Source organism: Dreissena polymorpha, chromosome 1 (genome assembly GCF_020536995.1).
Source record: "Dreissena polymorpha isolate Duluth1 chromosome 1, UMN_Dpol_1.0, whole genome shotgun sequence".
NCBI lineage: Eukaryota > Metazoa > Mollusca > Bivalvia > Myida > Dreissenidae > Dreissena > Dreissena polymorpha.
The window spans coordinates 34,439,120-34,463,047 of NC_068355.1; the positions used below are offsets into that span (position 1 = coordinate 34,439,120).

Sequence of the window (23,928 nt, forward strand, 5' to 3'; positions counted from 1 at the left end):
TCTCTTATGACAATACTGTCAATCTCAACTATGCACGGCCCCATTATCCACCCTGGGGCACCCCGCCCACTTAGACCACAACCACCCATAATTGCTTTTTACTAAAATTTCTTCATTTCTACACCGATTCACTTCAAATTGATACTGAACCTCTCTTATGACAATACGGTCAATCTCAACTATACATGGCCCCATTACCAACCATGGGGCGCACCGCCCACATAGACTACACCCACCCAAAATTGCCTTTTGCTATAACTTCTTCATTTCTACACCGATCCACTTCAAATTGATACTGAAGTTCTCTTATGACAATACGGTCAATCTCAACAATGCATGGCCCATTACCAACCCGGGGGCGCCCCTCCCACATAGGTCACACCCACCCAAAATTGCCTTTTACTAAAACTTCTTCATTTCTACACTGATTCACTTCTAATTGATACTGAACCTCTCTTATAACAATATGGACAATCTCAACTATGCATGGCCCCATTACCAGTAACCCTGGGGCACCCCTGGGTCAAACATGCGGCGTGGACATACGCATCAGCCTCTGCCGCGACATTTCTAGTTACAATTGATGTGCAAACATTCCATATTATATGCCACATATTCATAAGTTTATAATCACTTCATAATTTATCTATCTTTACTTTGTGTGTGTCATTGTCAACTGAAGTTAAACTTTCGAAATTTGTATTAATGCTATTTCTAAAGATGTTCTTTGTTCTTTGTTTTACTATGTGCATTTGGCTATGCTGCTACTGAATTTAACTAGCTGTTAACATCTTTGTGGATCTATAGTACTTCTAAAGTCGATTGCTATTGAGTCTCTGATTCAGAATTAGTCTTCTTTTCTGCATACACAGTCATTATATAATATTTCACGTTACAAAAAAGGGAACCAGTATTAAAACCCCAAAATTCCAGCACACATTACTATAATTGATGGGTGATCACTCTTAACATCAAAATAAGACCTCTGATATCAACCGTGATACAGTGACTATATCCGAAATCCTCCGGAATGTGGTGAGCTAGTAAAAACGTCCACGTCTACATTATAGTGTCTATTGTTTTGACCAAAGTGATTTAAATCCCACTCTCAACACCTTATTCTTGTCAAATTGATTTGATACTTTTTAAAATTGTAATTAGGTACACTTATGTAATTAGTATTATACGGCTATTGTATATCTTTGTTTTGAGCAATTATTGATGTTGAGATAATGGGTAACTCGTATTCTCCAAAATTTGCATTAGCAAAGAAAAAGACAGTTACACATTCAGCCTCGTTATGAAATCCTATATAGCAGTAATACTAATAAATCATTATTATTTGAACTTGATTTTAAATCGACATCAAAATCCATTGAAGATATAGCTTGAGAACTGATATTATTATCTGATAAGAGTATTCCATTTCATAAACAGTTATTCAGGTGGTATATCAATGGTCCCCATTAAAAATGCTGAACCTACATTTTTTTGCACTAACGTGATTTTTGCTCTGTGTAGGGCAGAAAATCAGTGCGCACATGCCCAGAAAACGGTGAACCACCTAACCAATCAAAACACGCCAAACTGGCCATATGATAAAATGCTGAACTGTGATTGTGGAAATAAAATAATGCAAACATTTGAAGCAGATACTCAAAAATGGGAAGCTGAATATTATTGTAAAATGCGAAGCCAAATAATTTTTAACAGCTGCTTTTTGCATATAGTTATGAAAATGAAACAAGTTGCTATCTTCAATATTGCAAAAGTATTAATAAAATAAGCGATTTGGGCCACATATATTTGACCTCTGACCTTGAAGGATGACCTTGACCTTGACCTTTCACCACTCAAAATGTGCAGCTCCATGAGATACACATGCATGCCAAATATCAAGTTCCTATCTTCAATATTGCAAAAGTATTCATAAAATGAGCGATTTTGGCCACATATATTTGACCTCTGACCTTGAAGGATGACCTTGACCTTGACCTTTCACCACTCAAAATGTGCAGCTTCATGAGATACACATGCATGCCAAATATGAAGTTGCTATCTTCAATATAGCAAAAGTTATTGCAAAATGTTAAAGTTGGCGCAAACAGACCAACAGACAGACCAACAGACCAACAGACAGGGCAAAAACAATATGTCCCCCACTACTATAGTGGGGGACATAAAAATAGCCCTCCTGGAAAGTTGTGTTTTTGTAAGTTCGGCATTTGAAATGGGGACCATCGATATGCAAATGTGAAGTTTACAGTACATATCAAACTAAAAATAGTATTAAATTACTTGTAAATAAGCAAATTGACTTTCATACATTTAATAATTCAGTTTGTACAGCAAATTATACATTAAAAAAAACGTTACCGTTAGACAACAACTAATATTATGATATATTATGTTCAAGATGTTTACCATCAGTGTTCTTAAGTTTTTCATACAAATTTTATCCCCCACCAACGGCAGAGGGATATAGTTTTGACGTTGTCAGTCTGTCAGTCCCTCCATCTGTGTGTCACAAACCTTTTTGTTATAGCCGTGGATATCAATTCAACGAATTCACTTGTTATCCCCCGCCAAAGGCAGAAGGATATAATTTGGCATTGTTTGTCCATCAATCAGTCCGTCCGTCTGCTGTCAGCCCATCTGTCAGCCGGTCAAACACTTTTTAGTTATGGTGGAGGATATCAAATCAACAAATTTGCTTGTTTCAAATTGCTCTCAGTGTATCAAATACCTATCGCAATACTGCTGAATTTTTTTGCCAGTTCAAAATATAAATCAGTAAATTTTAAAAACATGAACTACGTTTGTGAAACACAATGCCTTCTACTGCACTCTGAAACAGCACAGCAGCTAGATCTATTATAGAGAAAAGTTTCAAGTCCAAGTCATGTTACTTCGTCAAAAATCAAAATGTTCAAGAACGAAACTCAAAGTTGATGTGTAAGTCAATTTCCTGCTATGTATAATAGGCTGGAAAACAGACCCGATCCCAAAGCAAACGGACCCAATCCAAACCCGAAATTATAAAAAAAATCCCAATTCCCCACTCCCCCCCCTTAGAAATAAGTGTGTTATGATTATTAGACTCTACATGTGTATATCTCAATTTAATTTTTTAAACATCCTACATGATATATAAATAAAATCTATAAAATGTTTTCCCAAAATGGCCAGGAAAATAAATGTTGTGTCAATAGTTGATGATGAAAAAATCCCAAAATGGTCCTTTTTGTTGATACAAAAAATTCCCAAATTTGCCACTTTTCTCGATAAAAACAAAACTCTATTTAACCAGATTTCTTTTGCAAAAACGGCTAGAAAACTCTATGGTGATGTAGGTAGACTCATACACCAAAACTTCAGTGTCTGAAATAGTTTAAAACCGATTCCAGACAGACAGACAGACGGACTGACGGTGAACAGTGAGACTGCCATATGCCGCTCTATTGGGGGCATATACACACAATTGACCATTCGCCAGCTGTCAATCAAACTCAAGCAATACTCAATTAGATTTCGTTTGTTGTGGCCACAGTGTACGACAAACAAAGACTGTCGGAGTAATGGATAAAGCGTTTTATGAATACACAACTCAGTGGGCTGTGCAATCGCGTATTTGGCGACTGGTCAATTATTTTTAATTTGAAAGATATTTTCATTTTAGTAACCTTTTCATAGGTTATGGTATAATATATCTTATATTGAGCTTGCATGGCCATTTATCTGAACGGAATTCACTGGGGAGAGATATCATGTTTAATATATTCAAGGCGTAACGGCTCTCACCAAGTACGTTTCTTTAATTCTCAATGACAGGATCAAAGAAGCACCCATAGCTTTGTATGAAAGACCTATTGAAGAACTATACATTCACACACTAATGGCTGCTTTTTGTATGATATAATATCTTTTTAAATTTCAATTTAAAGTTGCAAAGTCATTTGAAAGTGACATAAATTCAATTAATTTGAAAAGCAACTTAGTAAAACAATAGTTAATTAGTTACACTAATTACGATAACAATTAAGGACCAATAATGGATTAATAGTTCATGTTATCAATATAATTTTAAAAACTAATCATTATCGGTCACATACTTCTTATTTAAAATACTCAAACATATTGAAAATCCACAGATTATAACAAACAAGATGGTCTGAAAAGCCCAAATTCGCTCACCTCAGATACAAAGGAACTGACATGTTCTGTCCAGCCCAATTTCATGAAGAGTGAACTATAAATGTAACTTTAATAGTGCTAACAAGATTTTAATATAGCCATATAAGGATAAATTGCAAGCCCCCCTTGTGGCCATGTTTTTCAACAGACCAGAACCATTTTCAAACTCATCCAAGATATCATTAAAACAAATCTGACCAAGTTTCATGAAGATTGGACAATAAATGTGACTTTCAGAGTGTAAACAAGTTTTTACCAAAACCATAATTATAAGGAAAAATGTGCTGCCCACTGGCAGCCATGTTTTTTAACAACCGGAACCATTTTGGAACTTGACCAAGATATAATTGCGAAAAAAATTCTGACAAAGTTTCATGAAGATCAGACAATAAATGTGGCCTTTACAGTGTTAACAAGGTTTTACGAAAGAAATATATAGCCACATTAGGTAAAATGCCAACCAAAACCATCTTTCTAACTCATCCAGGATATCAAATATTCTGATAAGTTTCATGAAGATTGGACAATAAATGTGACGTTTGGAGTGTTAACAAGTTTTTACTACGGCCATACATGTATTATGAAAAATGCCCCAACCCTGGTGGCCATATTTTTCAACCAACCAGAACCATTTTCGAACTCGTCCAAGATATGATTGGGACTATTCTTCTGACCAAGATTCATAAAGATAGGACAATTAATGTGGCCTCCAGAGTGTTACCAAGCTTTTAATAAAGCCATTTAAGGTAAAATGCCCAGCCCAATGGCTGCCATGTTTTTCAACCAACCAGAAACATTATCGAATTCGCCCAAGTTATCATTAGGACAAATCTTACCAAATTTCATGGAGATCGGACAATAAATGTAACCTCTAGAGTGTAAACAAGGCAAATATTTACGCCCCACGACGCCAAACACACAACAGACAAGGCAATCACAAGGTGAGCTTGTGCTCAGGTGAGCTAAACATGTACTTGAGAACCTCATTATTATCAAAGATGGACCACGTTTGACCAACTCTTTGCCAAACACTTTTTAAATAACTTAAGTGTTCCTCAATATTGAAATTATGACACTTCATTTGAACTTGCATATTCAATAAAATCACTATTTCACACCAATAACTCTAGCCCCGTACTTCAGTTATATGCAAGTAAAAATCTATTAGTAATATTGATTTTTTTTTACTATCTGTAAACGTGCAATTAGTTCAAAAGCTATTATTATCACTATGACGACATTACCAAAATGTTGATCTTAAATGGATTGTACAGATTGCACATGATTTAAGTTATTCAGAGGAACAAATATTTCTACATCAGTTAAATTGACTTGAGCTTTGGCCAGACCAACACCAAGTGCAATCCACAGTGCCACTTTAAAAGCATACATCGATCTAAATTTATAGAAAGAAAATCATTTGCGTATTAAGAGTAATACTCTTTAAATTTACCATGAATTCAGCCAACAACCCAACATGAATTTATAAGCAGGATCATAATATAAGGTTTCTAAATTTCAATGAATAAAGTTGCTTAATTTGTTGCAATTGAGTAATTCCGGATTTTCATAATTCCGTCTTGACAGAGTTGTCGTTCGTGCGGGACAGTATACCTACTTCTGGTTTCAATATAAACACTAGGAAAATACTACTGCTGCATCTTTGAATGCCACAATTTTATAAGCAGAGTCAGTACATTTTCTGAAAAAAGAAAAAATTACCAAAGGACTAATATAGTAATTATACAAAAACAGACTGGGAAAGAGCAAATAGCCAGAAGAATTATATTCCAATGTTTTATAGACAGGTTTTCTCAGACCACTTCCCAGACGGCATCATGCCAAACTTTGTCTACCTAAAGAATCTTCAAAATGAGAATTTACCTCAACAAAGAGTTTTACTACAGCATGAACAAATCAGCGTTAATTTCTACAACCCCATCCAGAACTTTAAAACATTGTTTGTCTTAGATCATGATGAATTATAACACAAATTGGGACATACAATTATGATTTCAACAAATAAGCATCTTGTTTGGAACACAGTTTGAATGAAAAATAACACAATTATAACAATTAGTGCTGCAACAATACGCCAAAAACCGTATTGCAATATATTGTCAGTTCAAAAACCCGTATTGCAATATATCGCAATATATTGCTAACTTGTACCAAAATTATAACTTGCCAATTACCCAATAATCCCATAAATTCCAATTTTAAAGCAAATTCTGGTAAATATTTACTATAAATGTGCTCTAGAATAATAAGAAACACAAACATTTGCAAATTTTCTTAAGTATCAAATACATTTTTGCAATTGTTACTATTTAAAGATGTGATGAAATAACGTCCAACCGGGGCGTTTTTCCCGCTGAACACGCGTAATTCAGCTGACGTGATGTTCCCGTTTTTATACAACACAAAATACACCCATACTTTCCATGCGACGTTCTACATGTCTGTATAATTTTCGCGCTTTTTATTGAAACAAAAGATAAAGCACTTTTTATTTGACGCTATAATTTTTTATTGCCGCGTTAGCATTCAAATTTGGAAGCGTGTTTCCGAAATTCGGATTACAAATAATGCTCAAATCAGAATCGAACAAAACATTTACAGCTGTGCGCAATTAATTCAACGATAATCTGTTCAAAAGCATCGAATGAATGCTCCCATGTAACAATGCTACTCCGTATAATACACTTTTTAGAATGCTTTTTTTACATAAAAAATAATTTACACTGCTTTGTTTTGTTTACCTTTTTATCATTATTTCGGATGGCTTTTCTGGACGAAATGTGAATGAATTTTTGTAAAATTTTCGTACCGGTATGATGAAAATCATATCGCAATACAATATGCGGATTGCGTATTGCTATATATACCGATATACCGGTATATTGTTGCAGCCCTAATAACAATATATATATTTTATAGTGACATATTATTTTCAGAGAAGTTGACATTTCGTTATAATTTGATTTTTGTTTTTTCAAAATGATGTTGTCACCAATTAATATCATTAGTTCACACGCCACCTGTGATTTGGAATGAGTATATACCAATGTGTATGTACCGGTAATTTTTTTTGGTCATATTTTCATTCACTTTCGAGATACACTTTAACCGTCAACAATGATGAAATTAGTAAAGGAGTGAAATAAAGTGTTGTAAAATATTATGGTCTATTACTAAATAATAGACCTGTTTATTGTTGGGCCACTGCTGGGCTGGTTTTTCAGTTTTCTTATTGTTGGTGTTTTTTAACCGAAGTAGCGAATTTTACAGATTTAAAATTTCTTTCTCATTGTTATCTACACAAACAAAAGGTTGTAAATTTTCTCCTTTAATTATTTCTAATCTATTCTAGTAAACGTTTCTTAAATATGTAAAATAAAGTTAGAAGCCAGTAGTTAAAAGGTTTTTCTTAGCAATTCTTGTCATATTTATGATGGATGCTGAATTTACGGGCTTTATTTTACGGATTTCTGTACAGTGGTGGGGAAAAAGTGGTTCGGTCACATGGCGTCTGATCTAAGCAATTGTAGTAAGAGCAAAAACAATTTCAAGCTTTATGAGAAAACGTAGTTGATATGCATTCGTGTATTCAGTGAAATAACCATGTTATACTTATTTTCTGAAAATAGGCTAATATCTCACTGGCAGTAAGAGGGTAAATTTCAATTGAAATAAAGAAATTCCCCTGGCGTGTTAAACAAACATATTACTTTTGGTCAGCACAAAAATGTAAAAATATGTTTAGCTGTATTATTCAATTTCTGGAGAGTAGGTTGCTTCAGATTCCATTAGGGCGGGCACTATGTTCAGGTTTATCATTAAAAAAAAAATTAAAAAATTTAAACAATTTAAATGTATGTTCATAATGTTGGTTTTTATGTAGCAATAGTAAAAGGAACTTAATTGTGACAATGCGGCAATAGTCGGTACTTACGGCAGTTAAGAGGTGGTCTTATGGCGCATTTATTTATAATTACCAAGACAGTTTGTTGAGTCCAAGTTTTAGTTCATATGCAATAAATCTCTAAAAGGTTTGTTAATTATTATAGTGGGTTAGCTATAAGCTAAATATGGCTTTTTTCGGTATTTACTTATTATCTTTATTGTTTATTTTATTGCACACATGGAAATGCGAAACCGGAAAAGGCGCCGTCCGTCGGTCAAACTACACCAGCATCCCAGCCAAAACCTCCCTGGCACCAGCCAACAACCCCGTCAGCTGCCTTCCACCCAAATGCCCGATCAGCTGCCTCCCAACCAACAGCCTGTCCAGCTGCCTCCCAACCAACAGCCTGTCCAGCTGCCTCCCACCCCCAGCCATCGACTCGGCCAATGGTCTTCAATCCAACAGTCCGGCCATCAACCCGACCAGCTGCCTCTCAGTCAACAACTGGGCGACCAGATGCAGCCTGCAGCAAGCCAGCCAGATCCGGCTGTTCAATCGGGTAATGGTTTTAGTGAGGATATTTTTTTACCATGCATGATTCCTAGTTTTCAGTCTGTTTTAGGTGATCATGTTCCTCAGTCAATTAAAGACAAAATAATATCAGGCCAATATGTAGATCTGGCAAGTTTGTTGGAGGCCCCGGTAGTTCCTGAAGATTTAGGAAAACATTTGGTTTTGAATAATTCGGGTGAATTAGTGGTAAAGCCCAATATGAAACAAAGCATTGTGGATATAGCTAAATGGACTGACGCATTCCTCATTTTCTCAAGCATTTATTTAAGTGCTCATCCTGTTAAAATGCAAGATCTCTTAAAGTATATGCACACTATAAGGCTGGGGGCATCAAGACACACTGAGGGTTGGAGATCTTATGATCAACAGTTTAGGTTGAGAATGGGTAATAACCCAGCGAATTTTTGGGCAATGATTGATATGGAGCTTTGGCTGTTGTGTATGGGGCCTCCAAGGCAGCCAGTTCATGATACAGGGAATTTTGTAAGAAAATGTTATGATTTCAATTATACCAGATGCTTACGGTCAGTTTGCAATTACAAACATGCTTGTATGATTTGTGGTTCCGACCATCCTTCCAGGGTATGTCATCTCAAGCCTCGCACCACCAGTTCCTTGGGAGGAGGGTCTGTCAGGGGGGCTGTCACCCAGACCTCGTACAGGCCTAGAGCTTACACGTTCCGACCTAGAGGCCCATTTCAGGGGCTCCGGGGCCAGTTTAGCAGATACTAATACCTCAGTTTGGTCTCTTGGCAAGTCGCCAATCAATGTTGTTACGATTTCTAAATATCTTCAGTTATATCCAAATAAAGAAGTAGCTTCTGTGCTCAGTAATGGCTTCAAGCAAGGTTTTAAGCTGGGTTATAAAGGTTCACATCTAGGTTCTTCAGCGAATAATTTGGTTTCAACAAAAGTGCATTTTTCAGAAGTCCAAAATAAACTTGACAAAGAGATTTCCTTAGGTAGAATTTCAGGTCCTTTCAAAGTCCCACAAATTTCCAATTTAAAAGTAAGTCCATTAGGCATTTTAGAGAAGCCAGACGGGGGTTGGCGGTTAATCACACACCTGTCGTATCCCAATGGGTCAAGTGTCAATGATGGTTTTAGTGTGGAAGACATTTCTGTTAAATATACATCATTTGACAAAGTGGCTGACATGTTATTTAGTTTAGGTACGTCAGCAATGATGGCAAAAAGAGATATTAAATCGGCTTTTCGTTTAATGCCTATTTACCCAGGGGACTTTCACTTGATGGGGCTTCAGTTTAACAACCAGTATTATGTTGACAAATGCTTACCAATGGGTTTATCTATTGCTCCGGCTTTATTCGAATCATTCTCCACTTTTATACATTGGCTAGTAAGTTTCAAAACTGGGATTCAAACTTTAGATCATTATTTGGACGACTTTATTTTTGGAAGTGCAGCTGGGTCAAATAATTGTAACATGCTAGTTTCTACTTTTGAGGAAGTATGCACCGAAATGGGAGTCCCAGTTGCGGTGGAAAAGTCGATCGGCCCAACAAAAGTACTGACATTTTTAGGCCTGGAATTAGATACTGTGCAAATGACTGTTAGAGTACCTGCTAAAAAAGTGGAAGAACTTTTGAAGCTTTTGCAAAATTGTCTAGTATAAAAGAGACTAACGTTAAAAGAATTGCAGTCTTTGACTGGGAAGTTGAGTTTTTGTAGTCAAGCAGTAAGAGCAAGTAGGGCATTCTTGCGCCGATTTTATGATGCTATGTGTAGCTTAAAAAAGTCCTATTATAAGATAAGAGTTAATGGTGAAATGAGAGAAGACATCCTGATGTGGATTCAATTTATTGAAGATTTTAATGGTGTTGTACATATTCCAAATAAAGTATGGTTGGATAACTCTGTCATTCATCTTTACACTGATAGTGCAGGTGGTGCTACTCTTGGCTGTGGTTGTTATTTTGGAGGTAGTTGGGCCTATTGCCCATGGCCTGTTCAATGGCAAGGCCAACCTATTTTATCAGATATAACATTTTTAGAGATGGTCCCTGTTTTGTTGGCAATATGGCTCTGGGGGGTCTTTTTGAGGGACAGGAAGATTAAGTTTCATATTGATAATTTAGGTTTGGTAGAAGTGATAAACAAACAGTCTTCCAAGTCGAAACGTTTGATGTTTCTGGTTAGAAAATTTGTGTTGTTAGTTATGAAATACTCGGTGGTGTTTAAAGCAGTACATATTTCATCAAAGTCCAATTATATTGCTGATGCAATTTCTCGTAAACAGTTTCACAGGTTACAACAGTTAGCACCAGAGGCACAAGCGAGTCCAGAATCAGTCCCGCCGGAGTTTTTACTGATGATCTGCAACAAGAGGCTAATAGATTGCTAGACAATTCCCTTGCTGCTAATACAAAAAAGGCATACATCGTTGGGTTAGAGAGATTCTCTGAGTTTAAAAGGCAATACGGCTTGTCAGATGCCTGGTTGCCTACAGTTGAACAGGTGGTTCGATTTGTAGCATGGCTATCCCTACAGAAACTATCCCACAAAACAGCAAAATCATACTTAAGCTCTATACTTTTCATTGCAAGCTGCTTGAGGTTGTTGACCCTACCAAAAAGTTCATTGTTTCAAAAATGGTGGAAGGAATGCAAAAAGATAAGAAAACACACGATAATAGGCTTCCAATTACCCTCTCGTTACTGCAAGGGATAGTAAGCAAACTTAATATTGTGTGTTCCAGTGTCTACGAAGCAAAACTTTTCACTGCAGCTTTTATGCTAGCATTTTTCGGTTTTCTAAGAGTTGGCGAAATAGCTGTTCCTAAAAAAGGTGATAGTATTTTACAGGCAGCGGTGTTGGCAATTGAAGATTTACAATTTGATCACAATGGGGTAATCATTTCAATCCGGCATTCAAAAACTGATTAGTTGGGCAAAGGGGTAGCGCTCAAAATTACTAGGTCAAACAGTGAATTTTGCCCAGTTGTGTGTCTTAACCAGTATCTTCATGTTCGTCCTCAAGGGCCTGGTCCCTTGTTTTTGCACTTTAACAAACAACCAATTACTCGTTACCAATTTTCTGCTATTCTTAAGAAAACGGTTTCTCTTTTGGGTCTGAATTATGGGTCTTACAAATCCCACTCCTTCAGAATTGGAGCAGCAACTGAAGCTTCCCAACTAGGCTATTCAGTGGAGATCATTAAACAGGCAGGCAGATGGGCTTCCAATGCCTACCAAACATATGTTCGTCCTGTTCCTGTTGTCATGCCCAGCCTAATAAATAACCCCCATTAAAAAGGTATGGTTCATATAGTTAGATTCATGTGACTAACAAAAACCAAGTTGTATTTAGGGAAAACCATCTGGATACTGGGTTCATCAATAATCAAGCAAGCCTTCATAGCAGCAAGATTACGACCTGAAGGGGCCAACCTCTGCCTTGAACCCAACATCATCTGGTGGCAAGGGTACAGTGGGTTAACACTTGCAGAATCAAAGAAAAAATTTCTTTCGCTTGCCAATGTGGGTAATTCTCCAGACTATATTGTGTTACATTTAGGCGGTAATGATCTTGGTCGTCGGTCACTGGTGGACCTTCGAAAATTGATTGTCGAGCTATTCAGGACTATACTGTCTATATTTCCAAGTGTTAAGATTGTATGGTCTGCAGTGCTTCCAAGGTCAAATTGGAGATATTCTGATAATAAAGTTGCTATGGACAAAGCAAGAAAGCGCCTTAATAGTCATGGTTCATCTAGGGCTTTGGTATGTGGAGGGCATTACTTGGCCAACTCTGACTTTGGAAAATTTGAGGAACATTTGTTTGAGAAGGACGGAGTCCACTTGTCAACTCTGGGTACAGATATTTTTCTTTCTAATATGTCTGCAGGGCTTGAAAAATTTATAAGGCATAACACACCAATCCATTACTGAAGTTCTAGATGCACGAATTTGGGGGATCTTACAATTTTAAATCCCAAACATTATGTATGTTGGTGTTGCTATTGAGTCCAAAAATAGATATTTGCAGTTAGTTTGTATGCATATTTTTCTTACTCATATGTCTGAAAAAAGAAAAAAAGAAAGTTTTTTGCTGCTAATTTTTATGCAATTTTTTGCTGCTAATTTTTATGCATTTTTTTTTCTGCTGGGTTTTATGCATTTTTGCTGCTAGTTTTTATTCATATCTTTGCCTTGTGTTTACAGTTTACTGCTTCCGACTCCAAGCATGCGTCCATCCGCCCTGCAGCCAAAGTTCTTTGGCAGTGGCCACCCGTCATCTCTGGCCCAGCTGGTTTCGAGGTTGGGGCTTTTGGGCCCCTGGGTCAGCGTTGTTGGGTGGCCATATGGCAATCAGTGCCGGATGGACGCTTTTTACCTGGCACATTTTTTTGGGGAAAATATATATGATTTTGTTGGGAGTGCTGATGGCCGTCACCCGGAGTCAGCACTCATATACAATTTATTTGTGCAGTTAGTTATTTGCAGTTAGTTTGGGCTTGCCATGTTCGCAGGTGGCCCTTGCTGCTTGGAGTCGAGACATTATATGCCAGAACCATTTTTTATGTTTTTATGTTATAAGGTCCTTTAATAAAAAGTAAAAATTTAGTTGAGTTTATATTTACTGTGTGAAAAGGGTTATTCATCGGAGTTTTCATATAGGCTTGCCCATGTAATGCTAGGTGGCAGTTTGGGTTTAGTTCTTGGCCTCTACAATAATATAGTCTATTACTAAATAATAGACCTGTTTATTGTTGGGCCACTGCTGGGCTGGTTTTTCAGTTTTCTTATTGTTGGTGTTTTTTAACCGAAGTAGCGAATTTTACAGATTTAAAATTTCTTTCTCATTGTTATCTACACAAACAAAAGGTTGTAAATTTTCTCCCCTCCCACCCAACCCATGTAGTTTGTTTTTACAAAGTGTTGTTCTGTCACACTTTACTGCGTCCGTTATATATTTAAAAATTTGGTCAGGCTTAGGGTAAATATAGATTTATTTTAAGTTTTATTTGCCTGTCCACATTAATTTTATAACATAAGGGGAAACTGATTGTTTTCGGTACTAGATTTGGTTTTAGTAAATTACATATTCTGCTGGTTTGAGTTGCGTTTTTCAGTTTGCCGTGTAGACGCAGAGTACCAAACGTCGGATACAGGTCGGTCACGACTCCACTTTTGATAGGGCAGTTTGTACACCTCGGGTTCGTCGACAGTCGCTTGAAGTTAACAGTTCCTTGGCAATCAGTGCCGGATGGACGCTTTTTACCTGGCACATTTTTTGGGGGAAAATATATATGATTTTGTTGGGAGTGCTGATGGCCGTCACCCGGAGTCAGCACTCATATACAATTTATTTGTGCAGTTAATTATTTGCAGTTAGTTTGGGCTTGCCATGTTCGCAGGTGGCCCTTGCTGCTTTGTTGGGAGTGCTGATGGCCATCACCCGGAGTCAGCACTCTTGCTGTTTAGCTAGCTGCTTAGCGACGCAGCTAGAGTTTCTGGTTACCACTTAGAAGACCGTGGTTCAATCCCCGGTTGGAGCTCAGGAATTTTCACTTTACTATTATTAACATTCTACATTTGAATCACAATAATGGAGTTTATTTTGCAACAAGATGAACATGAAAGTTTTTTAATGTTTTTAAGGGGGGGGTGAGGGGGTAGGGGGGTGAGGGGGTAGGGGGGTTGAGAGGGGGGGTATAATGTGGGGTGTGTGGTGGAATTTATAAGATGTTAAAAAGAATTAAATTGGGGGGGGGTCAAGGGGTGGTAGGAGGGTGGGGGGTGAGGAGGGGGGGTAATAATCTGGGGTGTGGTAATTTATTAGATGTGTAAAAAATAATAATTTTTTGGGGGGGGGGGGTAGGGGGGGGTTGAGAGGGGTAATAATGTGGGTTGGGTAATTTATTTAGATGTGTAAAAAAAAAATTGGGGGGGGGGGGGGGTGGGGGTGTTGGGGTTAGGGGGGAGTGAGAGGTGGGTATAATGTTGGTGTGGTAATTTATTAGATGTTTAAAAAAAAATGGGGGGTGGGGGGTAGGGAGGTAGGGGGGAAGTGGGAGTGGAGAGGGGGTATAATGTGGGGGTGGGGTTTTATTTATCAAATGTTTAAAAAAAAAGTGGGGGGTGGGGGTGGTAGTGGGGGTGGGGGGGTAGGGGAGTGGGGGGTAGGGGGGTGGGGTGTGAGAGGGGGGTTTTATGTGGGGTGTGGTAATTTATAACATGATGTTTAAAAAACAAGGGAGGCAACTGCTGTAACAAAAAGAACATGCATAAACGGTAGTTGTTTCCCTTGTTTGAACCATGCTTAATCCTTAAAATGCCTATTTCCAGTAACTGTGACCTCCACCTGTGACCTTGACCTTTGACCTAGTGACCTCAAAATCGATAGGGGTCATCTGCGAGTCATGATCAATGTACCTATGAAGTTTCATGATCCTAGGCCCAAGTGTTCTTGAGTTATCATCTGACAACCACCTGGTGGACGGACCGACAGACAGACCGACCGTGGTGGTGGTGGTGGTGGTGTTGGTGGTGGTGGTGGTGGTGGTGGTGGTGGTGGTGTGGTGGTGGTGGTGTGGTGGTGTGGTGGTGTGGTGGTGTGGTGGTGGTGGTGGTGGATACAATTTAAATAAATTTCAAGGGAGGCAAATGCTGTAACTAAAAGAACATGCATAAACGGTAGTTGTTTCCCTTGTTTGAACCATGCTAAATCCTTAAAATGCCTATTTCCAGTAACTGTGACCTTCACCTGTGACCTTGACCTTTGACCTAGTGACCTCAAAATCAATAGGGGTCATCTGCGAGTCATGATCAATGTACCTATGAAGTTTCATGATCCTAGGCCCAAGTGTTCTTGAGTAATCATCTGACAACCACCTGGTTGACGGACCGACAGACCGACATACAGACAGACCGACATACCGACAGACCGACCGACCGACATGAGCAAAGCAATATACCCCCTCTTCTTCGAAGGGGGGCATAAAAATTGGGGGAGTGATATCCTCTATTCATTAAACATGAAATTTTAACTTATTGCATTTGTTTCCCCTGTATTTAAGAAAGATATAATAGTGTATTACCTCCCCTGTCCTGCTTATATTTATATTAATCAACAAAATTAAACATTAACACAATATTTAATATACAAAATATACAAAAAAAATCATATTCTGATAATATTTTTACTGATCCACTTTATTTTACTCAAAGGATGATGTTTTATTGGACTGATAATTATAGATTTAGGATTACAGACCAGTTGCTTCAGTTATATTGTTCAGAGTTCGCCCTGTTGGCCGCGTATACATTCTTGAGTTATCATCCAAAAACCATTTTACTATTTCGGGTCACCGTGACCTTGACCTTTGACCTAGTGACCTCAAAATCAATAGGGGTCATCTGCGAGTCATGATCAATGTACCTATGAAGTTTCATGATCCTATGCCCAAGCATTCTTGAGTTATCATCTGACAACCACCTGGTGGACGGACGGACAGACAGACAGACCAACAGACCGACATGAGCAAAGCAATATACCCCCTCTTCTTCAAAGGGGGGCATAAAAATATCATGGGCATATACATGTATTTATTTCTGGCTACAATTTGTAACAGAACATTAACTGTACACGATGCGCGCACACCACATTATGTTATTTACGCTAGTTTGAATACCATTGTCCCGATTGGACACCTATTTCATCAAATCTTTAAATAGAAACATATGCTGAAATTTATTTGATACTTTAGAAAAATGACGGACGTTTGTGTTTATGAGTTTTCTTGAGCACTTTTGTCGTCAATATCAATCAGAATTTGCATTTGAAAATGGACATTGGGAATATACGGGATTATCGGGTAATGGATAGAGACAGAAAAATTCACATCAGGCTTTTTCCGCTCCATTTTGGGAAAACGCCACACTGGAATTTTGGGAATTTCGCGTCGTGAAAACCCCAATTTTGGAAAAAAAATAATCGCAAAATTGGCTCAATTGGGAAAAATTATCGCATGTAAATAGTGTTTCTTATATTTCAAAGAAGCCGTTAACTGGTAAATAACGACTATTTTGATAACTTATTATCAAAATTTTACAAAATATTATGAACATGTGTGATAAGTGCAGGTTTTTAAATCTGAATTTGGGGAAAAGGCCTGGCCAACAAATTCAAGGCAACAGATAATTTAATTATGCAATACTTTCTATTTTCTACACCAGATCAGGTTAACTTATATATTTTAAGGTAAAAAAAAACAAAAAAAACATTTTTTTTTTTTTTTTTTGGAATTGGGAATTTTTTTTTCAATTGGGAAAAAAACAACCAGATTTGCATTGGGAATGGGGCCGAATTTCGGACCTGTGGCATAGGGCGGAAAAAGCCTGCACATGTATGCAGTAATTGATTAAGACGGTAATAAACACATGTATAGGGGAATCGATGGACTCGGGATTCTATCAGGGAAAGGGTTATGATCTGTCACAGTTAAGGAAAATTAAACATATACGTCCACCTGATCATATGTTTAAATGTTTTAAATTTATTAAAACAACTGTCAACGAGAGGGACTTATTTCCCAGTGTCAAGTTTGACATAATTAAAACATTGTGGAAAGTTTTGTATTTGGATCAGATTATTTGCCATAAGTGTTGGTAAACTACAAAAAACTACATTACTTTGTAGACATGAATTGGTTTTCGTGCAACACAGCAAAACAATGATCCTGTCATGAGCATAGCTGTTATTTTTTGCTGTTAAACTCTTGAGGTGATCCGAAAATGGTTGTTCGAGGATATAACAAAAAGACAACGCAGTCTGTCGAAAATGATGTGCACACTGTGTAATTGTTATAAATCATGGTATAATGCATAATTATTAACCAGTAACTCGACATTAGTCCGAAGAGAAGAGCTGCTTCCATCGAGTATTCTCTTCCTCTAGCAGGGTATGTGAGAGTAAGTCATCCTCATATGCCTCCCCCAGTTCCATGATGGCATAATGATAGGCCGACTCGAAAACGGACGGAACCAAGACTAGTAATTTAGAAGCGGTTGCTGCATGTGTTAGCTGTTTTACACAGATCCAACAAAGCTTTTCGTTTCGTTGGAGATTGAACCCCTTGCTCCATTAGTTGGGTGCAACTTGCAGTACAAACTTTATTTACTCGTCAAAAAATGTTGAGTGCGAACGCACCCAACGCAGCCCCCTTGGCTACGGGTATGGACCACCAGCTGACCTGGTCTTGTGGTATTCTGCAGCCGCAATTGACATCTCCCCTGGACGTTGATAGCTCCTCCCACTTAGTCACGTGGCTTAGCGGTTAGAAAACCTAGATAAGCTAACATCAAAGTGGGTTCTTTGTCTACAGATTGCCTATTGATTACGAGATTTTCCGGATGATTTTATGGACTTTTCTCACACCCTATAACACTTGTAAAAGAGGTTTGTGTAACATATTTATAATGCAAATGCAAAATATATTTACTTATAAGAACATTAGCTATCAACCCCCGGTATTTCTGTACTTAAAACATGCTTCCAAACGCTTGCGCCCTGACCGAAATCTAACCTGTTACTACGTGTAATGGTGGTTTTAGTAATAAATTAATACCTCTAAACTGGAATTTACCCATGTTTTTTACGAAAATACTAAAGAAACATTTTGTCCACATGTATTTGACACGAATAACGCTTTATAACTGGAATTTCGTTTTACACGCTGTCTGACGCCCAGCGGGTACCGAAATACCCCATGGTACATATATTATGTATAAAAAAAAGTGCAGACCAACAAAACGGTGGCATTGATACGTTTTTATTGAAATAATAACATAAAATAGTTTTCGCTTGTTTCTGAATTAAAACCGATTTATAACGTTGATTTCGTTAAGTTACACAAATACCAATATTCCCTATTACTTTACATACACACATGATATAATTCATACTTAATATGGCTTATATGACCTTTCCAGTTTCTGAAATAAATTATTTTCTATATGGGGGATTTTGGTAATTTTGGTTATTCTACGTATTGAAGCTTCCATTCGGACTTGTCAAGACCACATTTCCCGCATTGGAAATTGTAGAAATTATATTCCTCTAATTTATCTATCTGGAGTAACATGTACCACTAAGCTAGAAATACACATATTTGCAATGAAAAGCTTTAGAAAAGCTTTATAATTATCTATTTTTATTGATGATAAATCCATAACTGAAGCCTTAACACCGGTTACATTTATTTTTTCAGAAGTCGTTATTTTTTGGCTTTAAGAGAAAGATGATAACCTACATGTTGTGTATTAAAAGGAGCAGTTCATCTTTTTAGTTTTTTTTCTAATTGTTCATATATTGTAACTTCATATTCAATAATTGAAACCAAAAACTGCCCATGAATTGATTCTTTTGCAGTAAAATTGTCACATACATGTATAATAGAACAGACCTGTATAATTATGTACCATTAATACGGACATAGCCCAGGGGCAAACAACCATCGTTGTTTGTTACAGTTCACTGATTTCACCTTCAATGTGGCATATTTAATCACCACTGTGGTAAAGGGTCTAATTTGACATTGAAACCTTCACCACTGACATACGTATTTTGACATGTTTGTAGTCCCTTAGAAAGTTACATTTAATTAAATACCTTTCTAACTTAATTCAAGTGTGTAAGGCTTCATTTTAAACACTTAGATACTAATGAGCAGCAAACAGCATATAACCTGAACAGACTGCCAGTTAATCGAAGGCTGTTATGGATTTATGCTGTTTACACTTAGCCATTTTCACTTTGCTTCTGATTGTGGTATAGGGTCGGAAGTTGACATTTAAGCTCCTCAGATCATAAATTAATTGAACAGTTGCAGCTTGAAACGACATCACATACTAAGTTGACCTATTATTGGTTTATACTTTTGTAGTAAAATTAGCAAATGGTGACATAGTCTGATTGATTTCACATGTATATAAACAGATAGGTTGACTAAAGTATGTGAACTTGTATCAACTTTAAATTCAACCGTTACTTGATTTAGAACTGTATGCATATTAAGATATAGTAATAGTAATATTTCAATTTGTTGATTCAAAATTCACCAAAAATTAAAATTTAATACTAAATGTATTGTGATGTGACTTCAAATTTTGCAACAGAGTATAAGAATGGCAAAAGTTGTCAACACAGTTTTTCACTTGATTATAATGCTTTAAAATTTTGAACAATCATGTTTGACAAAAAAACTAGAGGAAGATATCAATAAGAAAGTAAGGAATGTAATTCCACTTGATAAAAGTGCAAAGTCATTTTTACTAACTTGTGTCATTTTATAGTCTTATTATTCATAAGCACCTGACAAGGAAAGTATGTTTCATTGTAAAGTCCAATTATTAATAAGCACATGACAAGGAAAGTATATTTCATTGTATGGTCCATTTATTCATAAGCACCTGACAAGGAAAGTATATTTACAACAACAATGAACACCACTCCCATTGGGTGCGCTACGTTTTTTTGTACTGGTCATGCAATTGGCCGGTACAATAAAACTGGGAGAAACAATGCAATATTATATTTTGCTGCAGAAATACTGTATGGTGTCTAATAACTAATACTATTTACAAGGAATATAAAGGGTGTAAAATTCCTTTCACCGACTCGTCTGAAACGGGTAATTTAACCATTGTACAAGTCACAATTTCATGTCAACCAGTCTGCAGACAAATGCAATATTGATCTAATAAAACGATCAAAATGTTTTGATGACAGAGATGTGAAAGTAGATTACCACAAATCAAGCCTATGCAGAGTGACCAACCAAGTGACGCCAATAAACAATTGCAGATTTGGAAACCTGAACACTGACCTCAAGTTCAAGGTCAGAGGAGTAAAAAATTGTATGCGCACTGAAAGGTGTTGTCAAGATAGACATGCATACCAAATATGAAATCAATATCTGATGGGAAACAGAAATTATGAGCCTTTTTCGAATCGCAGTCGCAGATTTTGAAACCTGAACACTGACCTAATTTAAGTTCAAGGCCAAGGTCACAGGGGTTAAAATTGTATGTGCATGGAAAGGTGATGTCCAGATACACATGCATACCAAATATGAAAGCAATATCTGAAGGGACACAGAAGTTGTGAGCCTTTTTCGAAAAGTGTGACGCTGCAGATGCAGACAACGCAATTAACACATATATGTCCCCTGACCATAGTCAGGCGACACAAAAACCTAAGTAACAAGGGCTGTTTGTAAAACATGCATGCCCCCCATATGGGCTGTCCATTGTAGTGGCAGCCATTGTGTGAATATGATTTTTGTCACTGTGACCTTGACCTTTGACCTAGTGACCTGAAAATCAATAGGGGTCATCTGCAGGTCACGATCAATGTACCTATGAAGTGTCATGATCCTAGGCAAAAGCGTTCTTGAGTTATCATCCGAAAATCATTTTACTATTTCGGGTCACCGTGACCTTGACCTTTGACCTTGTGACCTCAAATCCAATAGGGGTCATCTGCAAGTCATGATCAATCTACCTATGAAGTTTCATGATCCTAGGCGTATGCGTTTTTGAGTTATCATCCGAAAACCATTTTACTATTTCGGGTCACCATGACCTTGACCTTTGACCTAGTGACCTCAAAATCAATAGGGGTCATCTGCGAGTCATGATCAATCTACCCATGAAGTTTCATGATCCTAGGCGTATGCGTTCTTGAGTTATCATCCGGAAACCATTTTACTATTTTTGGTCACTGTGACCTTAACCTTTGACCTAGTGACCTCAAAATCAATAGGGGTCATCTGCAAGTCATGATCAATCTACCCATGAAGTTTCATGGTCCTAGGCGTATGTGTTCTTGAGTTATCATTCAAAAACCATTTTACTATTTCTGGTCACCGTGACCTTGACCTTTGACCTAGTGACCTCAAAATCAATAGGGGTCATCTGCGAGTCATGATCAATGTACCTATGAAGTTTCATGATCCTAGGCCCAAGCGTTCTTGAGTTATCGTCTGACAACCACCTGGTGGACGGACCGACAGACCGACCGACAGACCGACATGAGCAAAGCAATATACCCCCTCTTCTTCGAAGGGGGGCATAAAAATTGATCCAACCATGCGACCAGAATCAATATACTGTAACCAAGAATCTACAAGGCGAATCAAGGATGTTTGACAGGAATGATTTTGGCAGAAACCAGATTGGTAACTGTGGAGTAGTTCATGCTTTTCAAGATATGATTTTAGATGATTTGTGATGTGTCTCTCAAATATCTTCGAAATTGTTGGGAGAATAGAAATTGGTCTATAATTGTTAAGATCACTTTTATCTGCACCTTTATGTATTGGCAAAACATATGCATCTTTAAGCTGGTCAGGAAAAATTCCAGCATTTATACAGGTATTAATAATAGAAGTAATCGGACCTACAATGGTATCCCCACAATATTTGAGAATTTTAGTGCCAATATTGTCTATTCCGGCAGCTTTAGATATTTTGAGAGAGTCTATTATTTTCCGAACGTCAAATATTGTAATCTGAGGAATGTCAAATACATGAATTCCTATTTTTTTGTCTAAAAATGTTTTGAAAGTTTGATAAATGTTTGGGTCATATTATCTTTTTGAAACATTATGGGAAATGTTGATGAAATGATTGTTAAACTCTTCTAAAATATCTTCAACATTTTCAATATTTTTATTATTTATCCTTATTTTTGTTGGGAGAGTTAGTGAAGTTTGTGGTTTTGTTAAAGCATTAAGAGTATTCCATAGATGCTGAACTGATGCATTTTCCTTCACTGATTGGTTATAAAACTGCCTTTTACTTTTTCTTATTAGGAATGTTACACGATTTCGCTGTTTCTTGTAGTCATCTATTTTATGTTGCTTTTTTAACCAATCGCGAATTTTGATTTCTTGTCTTATTTCTACTGTAAACCAACTGGGTAGACGATCAGATTTTATTCGTTTTGTTTTTAATGGTGCGTGAACGTTTAGCGCTTCATTAATTTTCTTTAGTAAATAACTAAGTGAAGTATTTGGATCTGCTATTGTTTCAACATGTTCTACATTTGACATTAACAAATAATTTTGAAAGTTTGATTCATTGAAATTTTCGAGTGAAACACACTGGAAAGTGGTCACTTATACTATAGGACGATACAAACATTTCCATGATGCGATCCGGACGATTAGTATACAAATGATCAATTATAGTGTTTGATGTTTTTGTTATTCGTGTTGTTTGTTGGAGTCCATTTGCCATCACAAAAGAAGACCATTTATTATTACTGAACACATCTTTGTCAGAAAGAAAATTTATGTTAAAATCTCCTAATATATAAAATTCTGTATCCATTAAGTTATTAGTGTTTTTAAAATTAGATTCATATGTTGATTTCCATTCAATTGTAGAATCCGGTGGTCTGTATACAAAGTTTATTAAGAATGATTTTGTTTGAGGAAACATTATTTCAATCCAAACTGATTCTAAAAAATTTACGCTTAAGTCCAATCTATGTTGGAAAGGTATGTTATCTTTAATATAAATTAATATGCCTCCACCCTTTCGATTGTTTCTGTCACGCCGAATAATATTATAATTTGGAATTTGTATATCATTATCTAATATTTCATGCGTGAATAACCATGTGTCAATATCAATCGATAATTTCAGTGGCTTTGTAACACTAATCAGTCCGGATACAATCATGCACAGTTACTTAGGAGACTTGATGAAAACCTCGATGTTATTCACGTGGAAATTGTGCATTTCATGCATAATACAGTTATATCAAAACATTTATTTTTACGCGTAATTAAATTTAAAAAAAAAACGCCAGTTGTATCTGTAAAATATTGATTTGATTTCAACCAAAAAAACATTGAAAATTGGCCATACGCCAAAAATAGCAACCCGTGACATATTAAAGCTGTCGATTAAAATAACGCCCCGCCTCCTATCCAATACAATTGGCGCAGATTCACAGTAGATGTGTGTTGATGAATTGTGGCAGACGACAATCTTAACACGTTTGCTGTTCACGGTTAGGCAGACCGCGCTTAATTAGAGCACGTGCTTGTTTATTGTCACGATGTTTTGATTACAATAACGTGTGAATGTTGGCAAAGAAGTTGATACCCCGTCTTGGACCCTGTTTGGCCAAAAGTTGTTAATTGTTGTAACAGTAGTAGGCCTGCACCATTGGTTCAATTAAGAACATTATGACCCGTTTGTAACTTGTCAAAATAT

The 23,928-nt window shown here is 36.9% G+C and overlaps 1 protein-coding gene across 1 annotated transcript; it reads left to right on the forward strand.

The window, feature by feature from the left end:
* Positions 1–8,338: 8,338 nt before the first annotated feature.
* On the forward strand, positions 8,339–13,260 carry LOC127866770 (uncharacterized). Its single transcript, XM_052407609.1, has one exon. It carries the CDS (start codon positions 8,339–8,341, stop codon positions 9,404–9,406), a length of 1,068 nt encoding a protein of 355 aa, XP_052263569.1. The 3' UTR covers positions 9,407–13,260.
* Positions 13,261–23,928: the final 10,668 nt, after the last annotated feature.

Excerpts from the sequence above, each read along its gene's own strand:
- LOC127866770 (XM_052407609.1), top strand. The coding sequence starts at position 8,339 with ATGGAAATGCGAAACCGGAAAAGGCGCCGTCCGTCGGTCAAACTACAC.